The sequence below is a fragment of the Dacryopinax primogenitus genome, assembly GCF_000292625.1.
Source record: "Dacryopinax primogenitus strain DJM-731 SS1 chromosome Unknown DACRYscaffold_6, whole genome shotgun sequence".
In the NCBI taxonomy this organism is placed as follows: domain Eukaryota; kingdom Fungi; phylum Basidiomycota; class Dacrymycetes; order Dacrymycetales; family Dacrymycetaceae; genus Dacryopinax; species Dacryopinax primogenitus.
In genome coordinates, this window is record NW_024467203.1 from 759329 (window position 1) to 773492 (window position 14164).

The 14164-nt window shown below is 51.5% G+C and overlaps 3 protein-coding genes across 3 annotated transcripts; 1 reads left to right on the forward strand and 2 right to left on the reverse strand.

The window, feature by feature from the left end:
* Positions 1-3156: 3156 nt before the first annotated feature.
* Positions 3157-9615, forward strand: DACRYDRAFT_78067 (ARM repeat-containing protein; the record flags this gene model as incomplete). The annotated part of the gene is made up of 31 exons (XM_040776309.1): positions 3157-3769; positions 3824-4092; positions 4141-4240; positions 4290-4612; positions 4659-4759; positions 4806-4983; positions 5033-5109; positions 5165-5312; positions 5367-5525; positions 5576-5692; positions 5743-5936; positions 5986-6178; positions 6234-6380; positions 6429-6566; positions 6618-6776; positions 6827-6934; positions 6985-7095; positions 7147-7296; positions 7344-7437; positions 7486-7626; positions 7674-7705; positions 7755-7848; positions 7898-8062; positions 8113-8191; positions 8240-8375; positions 8428-8605; positions 8661-8803; positions 8856-9063; positions 9133-9286; positions 9336-9486; positions 9541-9615. The coding sequence occupies 31 exons, from the start codon at positions 3157-3159 to the stop codon at positions 9613-9615; spliced, it is 4935 nt and encodes a 1644-aa protein (XP_040630084.1).
* A 125-nt stretch (positions 9616-9740) lies between these two features.
* On the reverse strand, positions 9741-12863 carry DACRYDRAFT_106363 (glutathione degradosome; the record flags this gene model as incomplete). The annotated part of the gene is made up of 14 exons (XM_040768256.1): positions 9741-9836; positions 9895-9969; positions 10024-10436; positions 10489-10544; positions 10593-10739; positions 10787-11160; positions 11210-11428; positions 11479-11631; positions 11679-11750; positions 11797-11973; positions 12025-12459; positions 12504-12520; positions 12573-12681; positions 12732-12863. The coding sequence occupies 14 exons, from the start codon at positions 12861-12863 to the stop codon at positions 9741-9743; spliced, it is 2475 nt and encodes an 824-aa protein (XP_040630085.1).
* A 366-nt stretch (positions 12864-13229) lies between these two features.
* Positions 13230-14115, reverse strand: DACRYDRAFT_21457 (proteasome maturation factor UMP1). Its single transcript, XM_040772408.1, has 5 exons — positions 14063-14115; positions 13846-14010; positions 13673-13774; positions 13528-13621; positions 13230-13477 (listed from the first exon to the last, which is right to left on the reverse strand). The coding sequence occupies exons 1-5, from the start codon at positions 14063-14065 to the stop codon at positions 13416-13418; spliced, it is 426 nt and encodes a 141-aa protein (XP_040630086.1). The 5' UTR covers positions 14066-14115; the 3' UTR covers positions 13230-13415.
* Positions 14116-14164: the final 49 nt, after the last annotated feature.

Sequence of the window (14164 nt, forward strand, 5' to 3'; positions counted from 1 at the left end):
CTGGGCCACATCGAGGTGGAACAGTCACAAGAGGCATGGGGTCTGGTATGCGATGCTTAGACACAGTCTTGTGCGCATTTGGGATCGTTGTGCACCATTTCATTGATCTCTGTCGCACGGACCTAAAGAGGTATTGTTGGAGTGGATCATGATATCGCAACCTCATATCTTTCTAATATCGATATCTGCGCAGCTCTGGAACTTCGCTCAACCCTTAATTCAGGTCGTCCGAAGGACAAAACGTAGTCTCGCAAGTTGGAGGAGTCACTTGGCCGGGCCGAATGGGGAGACATGACTCCTCCACGTGTGAATCTTCCTTGTCCAGATCCTGACATTAGAGTGACACAGGCCACCATGCTGAGGGCTAAATCATTCCGCCCTTGCCTGCATGATTTCTAATTCACGTCGATTTTTTTATAGAAAAGAGACTGGGTGGTTTTATTGTGAAAAGGTCCGCCGCCTGAGCCGGCTTGGATTCGGAGAATGGGAATCCGTCACCGCCCGAGAGCCAGGGGATAATGCCTGGCAGATCATGTGCATGCTTCTAGAGTGATATTTCACTTCTCTGGTCCATGGTCTGGAAGAGGTTTTAACTTGAGTGCAAAAGCAGATGACTGTTGCAAAAGAGCCACAAGAAGGTTGAGGTGTAATATATCCTTTTTGCCTCCGGTGACTCTTCTTCTAACGATCAGGGACGCGTGCCGAAGTACTCTGTATCCGATCGTGTCCCGCAGGCGCTCTCACACACAACGGAGTTTGTAGCCGCTTTTCCGCTTCTCTGGTACCTATTCAGACCCACCATCACTCGCGCGTGACTGTTGTAAACACCACCAACATGGACCACCGTTGGCTGGCACAGAACGGCCAGCTGCCACCTGTTCAGCACCATCAGCAACAGCAGCAGCAGAACTCCTTCCAGCCGCAGGCGTCTACTTCTACCCAGACCCTCCTCTCCGTATATCCCTTCGCGTCAACTCTCCCAACAGGACAGAGTAAGTCAGCTTCCTTTCTATGCAGTGAATGTATCCCCTCAGCGCACACAGTCACCCAGCAGGCGACGGCACTAGCCCGCTCCGCCACGGACGCGCGGCCATACCCGTCTGTCCTCTGCCCGCAGTACTACGACCAGTTCGGTGGGCACGCGGGTACATACGCGTACCAGCAGGAGCACGACCGACCTGCGCAGATACTCCAAACTGCTCCGAGTCAGCTGGGACCGAGCCAACGCGCGTACTGGGAAGACCACCAGCGACGCGCTGTGGAGTTGTTGAGGGGAGAGCAAGCGCTGCCTGGGAACCAGAGGTATGTATATGCTGCATATATGCGCATGTGTAAAAAGCTGAGTGTATGCGCTTCAGAACCGCGTATACCTCTCCTGTTCAGCAGCCGACACCACCACAGGTACCGCAGCTGGCCGCTTCGTTTACCTACCCGACGTACCAGGCCAACTCGTTTTCCTCTTCTCTTCTCCAGTCCTTCTCCTACCCATCTCAGTCGCCTACTCAAGGTACGCACCCTCAGCATCCGCAATATCAGCAGTACCAGACGGGCGCGTCACAAGCGCCTTTGCAAGCGCAAGCGCTCCCAGCTACGCAGCATCAACGAACCAACTCCCAGTCTCAGAGACCGCCATCGCAGCCTCAGCGCTCGCTTTCTCAGTCTCAGTCGCCTGCCATGTATCAGCAGATGACTCCGCAGACTTCGCACCAGGAGACTCAGCTGGCTTCCTACGCTCAACCGCAAGCCACATATCAGGCGTATCAATACCAAGCCCACTCAACGGCTCAACAGCAGATGCCTACCCCGCCTCAGCAAAGTACTTACCCTAGCCAGCAGTCTACCCATTCTCAACCTAAAGTAACATACCCTCAGCAGCTGTCCCAGGGGCTGTCGCCGCAGGATTCGTACGCGCAAACGAGGCTGCCTACTCAGCATGCAACGGCATATCAGCAGCAGCCGTCATCGTATCAGCAACCTCAGCAACCATCGTATCAGCAACCTCAGCAGTCATCTTATCACCAGCACCAGTCTTATTCGCAGCAGCAGTCGTCCTATCAGCAGCAGCATGCACCCTATCAACAGGAGCCCTCGATTGAGCAGCAGCAGGCGACTCACCAGCCGGTGCAGTCACAGCAGCGCTCTCTTTCGCAGTCTCAATCCTCTTACCCTTCCCAGCCCCAGCCTTCATACTCTGCCCAAGCTCAAACTGTACCATATCCGCAATACTCTACACATCCAGCTCAGTCTTCTCAGTCTAAACCGCAAGCTCCACTGCAATCCTCTACTTCTCAAACTCAGCTCCATGCTTCATATCCTCAGCAGACCACCGCACAACTTTCCTTTCCTCAATCGACGCAAGTATATGCGCAGCAATCTTCCCTGTCTCAACCCACCTACTCTGTCTCTACGAGCACGCCCACGGCAACAAACCCGCAGGTACCACAGACGGCGCACACTGTGCCTCAGGTGGCCTCGTCTCAGCCTGCTCCAAGTTCGTACCCGCAGTATCCAACTCCAACCCAATGGAGCCAGCCTGTCGCATCCTCTCTTCAGGGACATGCGCAAAATAACCCACCGCCGCTTCGCACGCATCCTCTACATCGTGCATACAATGCACAGCTTGCAGCAGCAAATACAGCTCCCAAACACCCTACTAAGCCTGGTGCTGCTTTCGAATTGCTATTATCTGAGACGAAGGCGAAGATGCTACAAACTCCGCAGAGCTTGTCAAGTCTACAAAATGCCATGGCTGGTCCTCGGCCCACTGCTTTGGCAGGACTCGATGGAGGCAACCCTATCATGTCCCAAGTTAGGAATGGTTTTGATCCGAACTCCTCATCTACCATTGCCGAAGCAACGCCGCAGAAGTCCAGAGCCGATCTAAAGGTTCCTGGAACGGATGATGAGTCGCCGGATCCGATTGGGATGAGGCCGTATGCTCGCCATGGTTCTGGAGTTGCTGCACAAGCCTCTCCAGCTCATGCCAATGGCACCCGACTCAATGCACCCCTAGTTCGCTCTCCTCTCAAGCGTAAAGAGCGTGATGAAAGAGACGATCTTGACCTGTTTGGCACTCCGACCAAGAAGCGTCAAGACAAAGAGGTCGTTATCGAGATTTTTCAAACGCCTCATTCCATGGACAACCGCGTCTCTCCTATGAAGCCTCTCTCCCAGTCCCATCCGTCCTCGCAACGTCGGCCGGTACCATACGTGCTTGCCCCTCCAGTTCCTGGACAGCACCGGCCAAAGGAAGAAGGTCACGAAGATGATTATGAGGCCACCGAAGGCGAGTCTGACGACAGTCTTGGAGCGCGCATCCGGCACACCGGTGTCAGGACCTCTGGAAAACGTACCGGGGAAAGGGATGATAGGGCCGATGTGAAGAAGCTCCTCGATTATCTGGATGATATTTTCGAAGCCGAAGATTCGCTACCAGCTGCTTCTCCTCAGGCATCTCCGATGCTTCTGTCTACTTCACCCACTCTCGCAGGAGGAACCGGCGGCTTCTTCACTACGTCTCTTGATCCTGGCAGCGAGCCTATGTTGCTTCCTCACGTCCTACGAAAACTGTTGCGATATATCGAGGCATCGTCGGTGGAGACTCGCTCGCGCCGCCGCAAAGGAGCCCGTGGTGCTTTGAGCCAAGTTGATTCCGCTCCTCTGGGCCGAATTCTACGAATTCTGGACAGAAACGTGAAGGCTGCTATCGATCTCGAACCTTTTCCGGCTTCACTCGCTCCGAAGTCTACCAAGAATACTCCGAAGAAGGGTAAGAATAAAGGAGGCCGCGGTCGTAAACCCGAAGCAACGCCTTCGAAATCAGCACGAAAGTCTGGTGTCGTTGATCGTCGCTCGATGTCGAGAGCTGCTTCAGATGCAATCTCGCTCGGGCTTGATGGAGAGCCTGAAGAAGACATGGATACCCCTGTAGATGATGAGTCGCTTGAGGAGGAACCGCAGGAGGGTAAGGAGGAACAACTTGCTGATATGAGCGTCGAAAAGTGCACCCACCTGCTTGAGATCGTATCTCTGGGTGTCATGGCTGCTGACTGCTGTCTGGCCCTGCTTACGGCAGATGCTTTGCCTAAGAAAGTGTGTACTCCCGTACTGCATGAGATCGATTTCCTGACTTCTTCGTAGCTCTACTCCGAAGATATCATTAAGGATTGTCTTGATGTTGTCAAGGGCTCATTGGAGAAGACTGTCTATCCGATAGTGGAGGCGTCTGCTGACAACTCAAGTTTGTTATCTCATATAGCTGGGATGAGAGCGCGCTCATTTATATTTAGCAAATTCATCTTTAATCAAACGGATCACCGAGTCAAAGGAGTCAGCGTCATCCCAACATCTCTCTGCAACCTTCCAATCCCTCCTGTCACTCATGCCACGCATTGATGCCTTGATATCTCATGGCGAGCACGCCATGTCTGAGACGATCGTGATCTCCGCGACATACATTGCTATTGGGCCATTTTTCGTAGTAGACAATTCGTCTATGGGCGATGATGCCCGCAAAGCCAAAAGCAAAGCGAAAGATGCAGCTGTTTTTGCCCTAGGCGGCAAGGCAGGGTTCCCAGCTCTCAGGCTGTCTGCGTTGAGTCTGATTCGGAGTGTGAGTTTATGCTTCGATAGTTGGGAACAGCTAACCATGTTCTTAGATATTTGCTAACCATCCTGATCAACGATCGAGCATTATAGAGGATATCCTGACATCTCTGATCAAGCTGCCCGATTTCAAGCGGAAAGGGGGACAGTTCAGGTATGCTCATCTTTACCGTCCTACTCCAGCTTCTTACATTTATTAGATTACGGAACGGAAAGTCGATCAACATTGTCTCTGCATTATTGTTGCAACTAGTCCAGACCACTGGTCGCGGTCTGCGATTAAGCATCAAGAGTCTGAAGGCTCGCACCGCGACAGACGCGGTCACGCAGCAGGTCAAGGTGGACGATGGCGAAGTACTAGATAAGGAGACCTCCGCCGTAAGCTCAGATGAGAGCCTTGTATATGTGTGGTTCTAACGGACTGCAGGAGATTCCATTATACAAGTCTGGGCTCGACAGTGGCCAGACGTGTGCATGGACTATTTTGCAGTTTTTGGTGAACAGGTCAGAGATCCCATTTTGGTGAAATCCGGAGCATCATCCCTCACATTATTTCTAGATCTGGGAAGAGCAAAACCACAAAAGATTCAAATGAGGCGGAATATCGAGCGGTTTTCGACAGCTTCACGGCGGATCTTCTGACTGTGCTGTACTGGCCGGAATGGCCGGCTGCCTCGGTGCTGCTGCGTCTTGCCTGCAAACTCATGGTGAGCTTTGGACAACGGCTCGATCAGCCCATCACGCATTGATTCCTGGAACAGTGGACGTCGCTCGAAGATGTCAAAACAACCGCAGACAATGCAACCAAGCAGCTAGCTCTCGACCATCTCGGCACGATTGCTGCACATCTTCGATCTGTCAGCCTGAAAGCCCTGCCGGCGGATTCTGGAGGCAAGCCAAAGTTCAGACCATTAGAAGAGGTACGCCTTATTACACTTATCCAGTGACAGATTATGACACCGTCCGATAGATTGTCGCTTCTTGCAGCGTCAATCGTTTCAAGCATGTCCTGGAAGCACAATCAGAGATCACAGCATATCTCGCCAAACGTGCTTCTGATGATCGTACTGAGGATCAAGCTTATTTTGTGCGTTACTCGTGAGTAAACACTATCCATGACTCATTCTTCTCTTCTAGATTGCAAGGGAATTTTCCATCGCACTGTGGGGCCATGAGGTTGCTATCAATCTATCGCAAGCAGTGGAGAATTTAGACGCCGATGCTTCAACGTCTGCCGAACGATTCGAAAAAGGTTCAGAACTTGTCAAAGAAATGTCAAATGCTATTCGCAATGCGTGGGATAAGGATAGTGGAGATGTTTTTGAAGCCAGGTGAGGTTCTGTCAATTTAGAAAGAACGGGTGATCTCAAATGTTTTTAGTTCCGATCATGAAAGCTCTCGCATCGACACGGTTGGCCAGCTGCTTGGTGCCACCAATCCACTCCAAAACACATTCGATCCAACCATACATGCCATCCTCTTGGCATTAACATCCCCTGCGGTCTTCATGCGCACGAAAGCGCTGCGTGCCATCGGCCAAATTATCACCTGCGACCCGCAGCTCCTGCGCCAAGTGAGTCATGTTCCCCAAATTCATCTGTCAAGCTGATCACAACCGCTTGCTATAGCAAAACGTTCGCCAGACCATTGAGTCTCACTTGGTTGACAACTCGTCTGCAGTGAGAGAGGCAGCCATTGAACTCATAGGAAAATACATCGTCCAAGAACCGGCCCTTACCGGAGAATATTATGCGAAACTTTCCGAACGGATGGCGGTGAGCTGCATTTATGATTTTAGTAGATCATGTGCTCAAGATGGACAGGATACTGGTTTGGGCGTACGAAAACGAGTCATGAGGCTGCTAAAGAGCCTTTATGATGTGTCCGACGATCGGGCTAGAAAAACAGATATTTGCGTCAAGATGATTCAACGTATGCTAGACGAGGATGAGACCGTAAAAGTACGTAGAAACAGGTATCAACTGCCGGTCAGGCCCATAACCCTTTGGCAGGATCTTGCGATCAAATCGATGGAAGAGATGTGGTTTCCCTCTGTAGTGGCCAACCCTCGTAGCTCCAGTCAGCCACCCGGTGAGGATATGCGCGTTTTCATGGAAGTAGTTGGCGCCTTCAAGGATCGAACTTCCATGTTGGAGGATCTGCTTCGTCAAGTGAATCCTTTTTTCTCTCCATCAGACGTAACGCTGATATTCTGGTATAGATCCTTCTAGACAAGAATAGGAAAGACGACAGCATTATCATCCAACGCTACAGCGCGTTATGCGACAGCCTGATCAATTGCCTGGTAGATGACCCAGATGCAGAAATTGTGCGTCCATCGAATTGATCCCAGTGCGCCGGTTACAACAGGTTTTACAGAATCCCGTCTACTGCGTCCAAGGAATTTATCTTCTTGCTACTGCACACCCTAAAGTCATGTCCGGCTCAAGAGCAGAGATCCTTTTGCCTTATCTTAAAGTGGCTACAACGGTGAGTATCTGTTTAGTTGGATGCAGAGAGTTTCGAGCTCCGTTTTTGCAGGCCGACGAGCGCGCCATCACAGACTCGGTACTCAAGGTTTTCCGAGCGGCCATTCCTGGAATGCCTAAGACGGCCGTCGCCTTCGGTGAAGAATTACAGAAGGTCTTGCTTCCAATGATAAGCAGGCCGTCCTCGGCTGGCGGGATATCGGTTAGGAACGTCATATATTCTATGCACACAATCTAACGGCCCTTCAGAGCTTACAGGAAACGATCGCTTGTTTTTGTGCAGCAGTGAAATACCTGACTCATGACTACGTTCGACTAGTCACGTTATTGAAACCCTGCAACAGTACGTATTGAATTCCTGCTACGACGCTAAACTCTAACATCTCGAAAGTAAAGTTGCAGGTCGAGATAAAGGCATTAGAAGCAGGGAAATCCAACCCAGCTTCTGTTCAAGCTACCCCACTTCTTATGTTCATTGTCGCGTTTCTTAACGAACATTGCGACTTTGACGAGGTTCGGCTGCAGAAGCCCGGTACTTTTTTTTCAGTATCCCAGTTTTTTTGAACTAATTTCAAACAGACACTGCTGCTCAGCTCGATTCGATGTCGACTGTATGCCTACATTCATTAGATGTGACGGAGCTGACCATCAGTTCAATAGCATTCTATCACGGAGCATTTCTATTCTCTCTTCTTGAAGTTATACAAGCTTCCAGGCAACGAGAAACTATCTGTTGCAGCCTTACAATGTCTCGGTAACGTCGGCCCACCTGGCAAGTATGACGTCTAACTTAATATTCACAGGGATCATGTTCAAGTCTTATCCCAAGCTGCTCACTCATGACTCCACTCTCAGTCTGATGGATTCAATATTTGCTTCGCAGGATGTGGAAGGCCGGGGACGCGTCCTTAAGATTTTGCAGGATTTCCTCGCCTCGGAAGCGACCAAGCGAGCAGAGGAAGAACGGGGTATGTGACACATTTCCTTCTCAGCATCTGAATCTGACCATTACCCCTAGCAAACAAAAAAGCTGGGAAGAAGGCAGACGTCAACATGGATGAACTTATTGGAAGTGCGGACACGTTCGCGGATTCTGGGTATAGCAACACCAGTTTTCTACCAACGAGTATTGATGGTATCTTCAGTATCGCGTCAACTGTCATTCAGCGCTACTTGGGCCATATATTGGAGGGCACGTTGTCCACCCACCTGCCAACCCAAAGGTTCTCCGTGGACATCTTGGGATACACCATCAGGCAGGGCTTAGCTCACCCGCTGCGGGTATGTCTTTTTCTTCCTCCGCGTCTATCCAGAATTCTGACAGCGTGCCTAGTGTCTTCCTGTCCTGATTTCTCTGGAGACAAGCCCTGATACGGGACTTTCAGCCCGCGCTGGTGCCCTGCATGCCCTTCTCCAGAACAAACATGCTTCGATGTTGAACAGTAGGCTCATCGACTGTGCTCGAAAGTCCTTCGAATATCAGGCGCGCATTTGTGAAGGTGCAGTTCGAGGTGCGAAATTTTCTTGAGGGATGCAGCTCGCGTGTTGGTTCTGATCATTTGAAAGGCTTTCGAGGCGCCCAAGCTCCTGTTGCTCTTTTGCATCGATGGTATGCACTGGTGCGAGAAAAACGGGGTCCACGCCAGGATCTCTTGAAGGCTATCATGAAAGCATTTGATGTCGACACCACGAATCTGACTGCAACTGAGGTGATCACTATTTCATTTCTTTGAACATATCGTTTCTCAAACCTGTGGGCAGGATGATGTGGCGTTTGTTCGGTACATGGCGGAGAACGTGTCGGCGTTGGAGTTCAAGACCCTGGAAGAAGTGTTGACAGTTGTACGATCTTTGATGTCTGTACTCTCTGTGGCTGGCATGCAAGTGGTTGATACGCTGGCCCGCTTGGACTTGGGAGACGAGATTGATGCTGATACAGCCCAAGGAGTCCTCATTGTGAGCTGGAATGGTTTTTCGAGGACGGCGTCCATTTACTGAGCCTAACCTAGACTCAAACCGGTCTGGCCGATGGTGGAAGACGTAGGTTCATCGTCGTTTCATCTCGTTTCATCGCTGATTCAGATTCTAGCAACCTTATCCGATGCCTTCCCACTCATGCGATCGTCGGTTGCGGTGGGTATTATCCTTGTCCTCAAAGGCTACTTGAAGGGCGTGTATGGTTTATCGGAAGAGTGAGCTACCAGGTTTCATAGCGAAAGATCAGAACTGAAATTGGCGCAGGAAATGCTTGAAGTTTGTCATCGGGAAGAAGAGCAACTTGGGGGATAGACCTGCGATGCGGAAGCATGATTACCCTATGGACTATGAAAGACTTCCCTTTGCGATGACGAGCCTCGTGACTATGGAGGACCTTCGTACCCAGCGGAGACAGGTACGTCCATGAACTCTACTATAGCAAGGTCTATGAGACTTACAAAGGGTGTAGTTCTTGCAACTTTGGGCACAGGACGGTGTCACGGCTGATCCGGCGGATGATCTGGACATGGATCAGCCGCTGTGAAGCTGCGATGACGAATTAACATTTGATGTTTAGGTGTTCATGGTACATGCACTGTATGTTAGGTATGAATGTAATCTACAATTGATGCTGGATAGTGCCTATCCAAGCAGTATGGTATCGTACCATCACGATGAGAGATTGAGTAAGAATCGTGCCACTACATCCTGACCCTTACGTAAGTTCTTCAACGAGATCCGTTCGTTCCTAAGATGTGCTTGATCCTGCCCCAAAGACTAATGTAAGTATTGTCCTCGCCCACAGCACGGCAGAGTCACATACAGAACTCTGGCCCATTGGAAGGTGAAGCGCATGACATCCGAACTCTTTCTCAAGGAAAGGAAGAGAGGGAATAGACTATATGAATATGATCAATACTGTCTTCACACTGAGAATCAAATAAGGACGTACACCTCCTTCACGAATCCTAAGCGGGCGCACGCCCCACTCCTGCTCGATGGCACTCTCGAGGGCAAGGAAGAACCTATCGTCCAATTTCCCAAGCCACCAATCCGCCTTGCGATCCACAGTGATCTTCAGCTTGTTGGTCGAGTTCAGAGCCTTGAACGAAGATTGTAGATGGTTCACGAGCCCCTGGGCGATCTCCTCCAGCTCCTGATCGGGGACGATACGAACTGATACTTTCGCGCGTACCGAGTGCGGGATCGTGGTGGAGTTGCCTGGACCAGAGCCGCCAAGGCTGTGAATACTTAGAGAAGGCTCTCGCCAGCGTGCGCGGAGGTTGGATGCCGGCTTGCCGGTGATGTCCGAGAGGGTGTCGAACGCATCCAGCTCGGCCTTTGTCGCGGGTCGAACATTCTCGTCTATTACGAGTTCAGGATCGTAGAGATCAGCAAGGTCCGAGATAGAACTTACAGAAGCCAGGTATCAACACACTTGGCCCTGCAGAGAGCGTGGACAGCAGTTGCACCCTGCAAAGTATTAGCTGGTTGACAGGATCAAGGGAAAGCATCGCTCACATATCGACCATAGGCTCTCTCACCGCTCCTCCGTCTACTCCAGAATGAAGATCAGGCTGATCGTTGCCGATCTCCAGCGCTGCATGTATGACACCACGCAGACCATAGGTGAGACAAGGCGTGTCCTCACCGATCCAGTACGAGTTACTATAGTCATGTCAGTATCTGCCACTTGCGTTAGGGAACATGCGTACCTGACAAGAATGGCATCGATAGGTCCTATTTGGTCTTTGTTTTTCTGTACCATATCCTTGAACCCCTCGCTGCCCGCTTCTTCCTCGCCTTCAATGAGCATGATGACATCTGCGTGGAGTGACCTCTTGGCAAGTAGTTTGGAGATACCCATGGCAGCAGCCATGATAGGCCCCTTGTCGTCCGTCACACCACGGCCATACAAGTACCCGTTTCGCCCGGTAAGAGAGAACGGCGGACTGTCCCAACCGTAGGGAGGAGCAGCTATGACATCGTAGTGTCCGTAGAACAGTATCCGAGGCTTGAGTGTGGTGCCTTTGGGTGTGCCCTTGAATACGGCGGAGACGATAGGATTACGACCGGGACTTCCAGGTAGCTACAGAGTCCCCATTAGCGATAGAGCCGATGTTGGGTTGAGGACTTACTACGTGAGCATCAGCTCCGAGTTGAGTCAGGATGCGTTTCAAGAACAGTGCCGTCTGTCTGCAGTCCTCGCGATGCGCCTCAATGCTCACAGATGGGTACGCAACAAAGTCTGTCAAGGCAGCAACGAGGTCGTCAGCCCGGGGATCTGGGCCTGTCCTGCAGATGGAGCTGGACGAGGGAGACTGCTTGAGTTCGGGTGGTTTCTCGATGTCCCACAGCTAGGACATGGTCAGCGTCCATCTAACTGTAGAAGAAAGTACTACAGTACCTTCATGGTAGCGTCGTTCGCTCCGGTAACGAGCTGATACTGGCTCCGATTGTCGTGTATTACCTCTGCACGTGGTGCAACGATGAGCGCAGAAAGGACGCTGCCTTCATGAGCGTGCCAAGAAGCAGTCTGCTCAAAGGATCCGTTCCACCGCTACGATAATTTAGCGCAAAGCCCAAACGGGGTACTTCAAGACCCACCTGAATCTGACCGTTAGCAGACGCAGCATACAAGTCCGTGCCAAGCAGCGTCAACGCCAGTACGTCCTCGTTCTGGCCTTTATCAACAAACGATCAGATACAGATGTGGAACGCTTACTTCCTGAGCAGTGATCGTCCGTATCACAGCCCCGGTCTCGAGATCCCAGACTTTGATGAACCCGCTCTGGCAGCCACCATAGACCGTATCTTCGCGCACTGCAAGGCTGAGAACACCTCCGCTGGCTCCGTTCAGGGTAGTGCGGAGGATGAGTCCAGTGGGCGTACAGTCCCACATCTATGTGAAATGAGCATGATCGAGCTCCATTGAAGGAAAGAGGTTGCGCACCTTGACGTCCTCATCGCCACTCCCGGTGAGGAGCATCATCCCCCCCTCCCGGGGCTCTACGAGCGCCATAGAGTACACATAACCATAATGCGCTGCAGGGACTATGTTCCCCCTCGGCACCTGAAGGACCTGCCAGTCCTCTTCCCTCACGATCTCGGGGACCTTTACGCTCTCCACGCCCCCTTCTTCCAGCCGCGCGGCATGCGCAAACCGCGGGGAGGAGTCGAAGAACTTGTGGTACTGTTTTGGGGGAGTGCTGGACGCGCACTGGGGCTTGCAGTTGTTGAAGTTGTAGTATTGGATTGAGGTGTCCTGGCATCCGAAGTAGAGGGTACACTGGGACGCGTTCCACGCGAGGGTGAATATGTCACCGGAGTAGACGTCGAGCACGGGGAGGAGGAGATAGACGGGAGTAAGAGTGGTGGTGGACCATATCTGAGGGGAGTTAGAAGAGCGACATAGGAGGAGGGGGGACGTACTCTGACTGTGCTATCCGCTGCATGTCGATCAGACATAAACATTCGGAGTCTGATCACAAGACGACTCACCTGCCGAGCTAAAGAGCCATTTCTTTTCTTCTGCTAGGACGAGGGCGAGCACGCTGCCAGTATGACCCTTCAAGACTGTCTCCCTCTGCAATGTCTTCCGATCCCATACCTGTACCATCTCAGTAATACGCAGGATCGCATGACTCAGCCAGGACGTACATAGACGTTGTTCTCCTGTGTACCGCTGAAGATGTGCAGATCGTCTGCTGCTAGGCAGAGCACGGAGGACTGGGCTTGATGGAGCGTGTGTGTGAGGCTAGGGGGTTTGGGGGGGAGTACACCGTTCGACATCGTGTGTGTTAAGAGTGGTCAGAGCGCATGAGCCAAGTTCCAGAGCAGCGAGTGACAGGCGATATTTGAATCAAATTGCGTGCTGCAGCGTGATTGCATGCGGTTTAAGCATGCAAGAGCGATGTACGGTGATGGTTAGATGAAGACCTGTGTATTCAACGAGGCATTCCATCTGTTCATCGTTGAATTGCCCATTGCCGACCGCATTGTCTGCTTAAGTGTGCGTGACCAAATAAACACGACAATTCCCGAATGATTGAACCCTACCGTCAACAAAACTTCGAAAAATAAATTCTCTTCTCGATGGTAATATTCGTGGTCTATCAGATCCATGGCATTGGACATCTCGGACTAACCATTGTCGGTGGAATACTCGAGTGCATCGATTAAAACAGTTTGCATTTTCACACCATGGTCAAGGCACACTGCCCCACATTTCTCCTCCTTTCGTACCTCCGCACCGACAGAACACGCAAACAACCTGACTGGGCAATGTGCTCCCAACCATGGCACAAAAGCGTGCAAACCATCAGCTTATATTATACATCCCTGCTACAGCTTGAGCTTCTTCTCCATCTCTCCGTGGATATCCATCGCTTCGGCCCCCTCTGCTCCTGCACACGCATGTCAGCATAATCCCAGCGTTGCGCCACAGATGACATACCGTCCATAATCTCCGCCGGGTCGAGCACCTCGTCCCGTCCCATCAGGATATCTAGATGGACGTTTGAGCGGGGCAGAGCAGGCATATGCGGAGTCTGCCGAAAACGCTATCAGGACACCAAACAATCGGAACTACGACAACGGACCTGAGAAACTGCCCTCCTCTCCATTAACAGCCTAACAGGCGCATGTAAGCCATAAAGGTTCCTCTGCATGTTCAGCTTCAAGTTATCCTGCGTCTCTTCCCACTAACGCAGCGCCAAAACCAGCATATATCAGCCTTACGGATACACGATCTTACGGAAGCGAACAGACGCACGTTCTCAAGCCTGCCTTGGAGCGGTGCGACCTGCTTGATCTCCGCTGCCAAGCTCCGCATGCCATAGCGCATCGTATCATGTAAGCCGTACTCGTTGGCTGTATCCTTTAGGGAAGCAGTTGATGAACCCGCATTGGAAGCAGGAACGATACGGTAGGTGTTGTCCTATATGCGGGATGAGTGGTGTCCAACGGTGAATCCAAACACTGTAACGGACCATTGTGCGTGAGTTGGATGAAGTGGTGCAAGGAGTACTGAGAATGAGAGTACAGGCCGCGCGTACAACTGCTTTGAACACGAGAGTACGATGTACCTTTGA

What these genes read in the sequence shown, in the direction of transcription:
- DACRYDRAFT_21457 (XM_040772408.1), bottom strand. An exon ending in AGAGGAGGGCAGTTTCTCAG is followed by an intron (nt 13,622 to 13,672) that starts GTCCGTTGTCGT and finishes CGTTTTCGGCAG; the next exon opens with ACTCCGCATATGCCTGCTCT. An exon ending in CCCGGCGGAGATTATGGACG is followed by an intron (nt 13,478 to 13,527) that starts GTATGTCATCTG and finishes ATGCGTGTGCAG; the next exon opens with GAGCAGAGGGGGCCGAAGCG.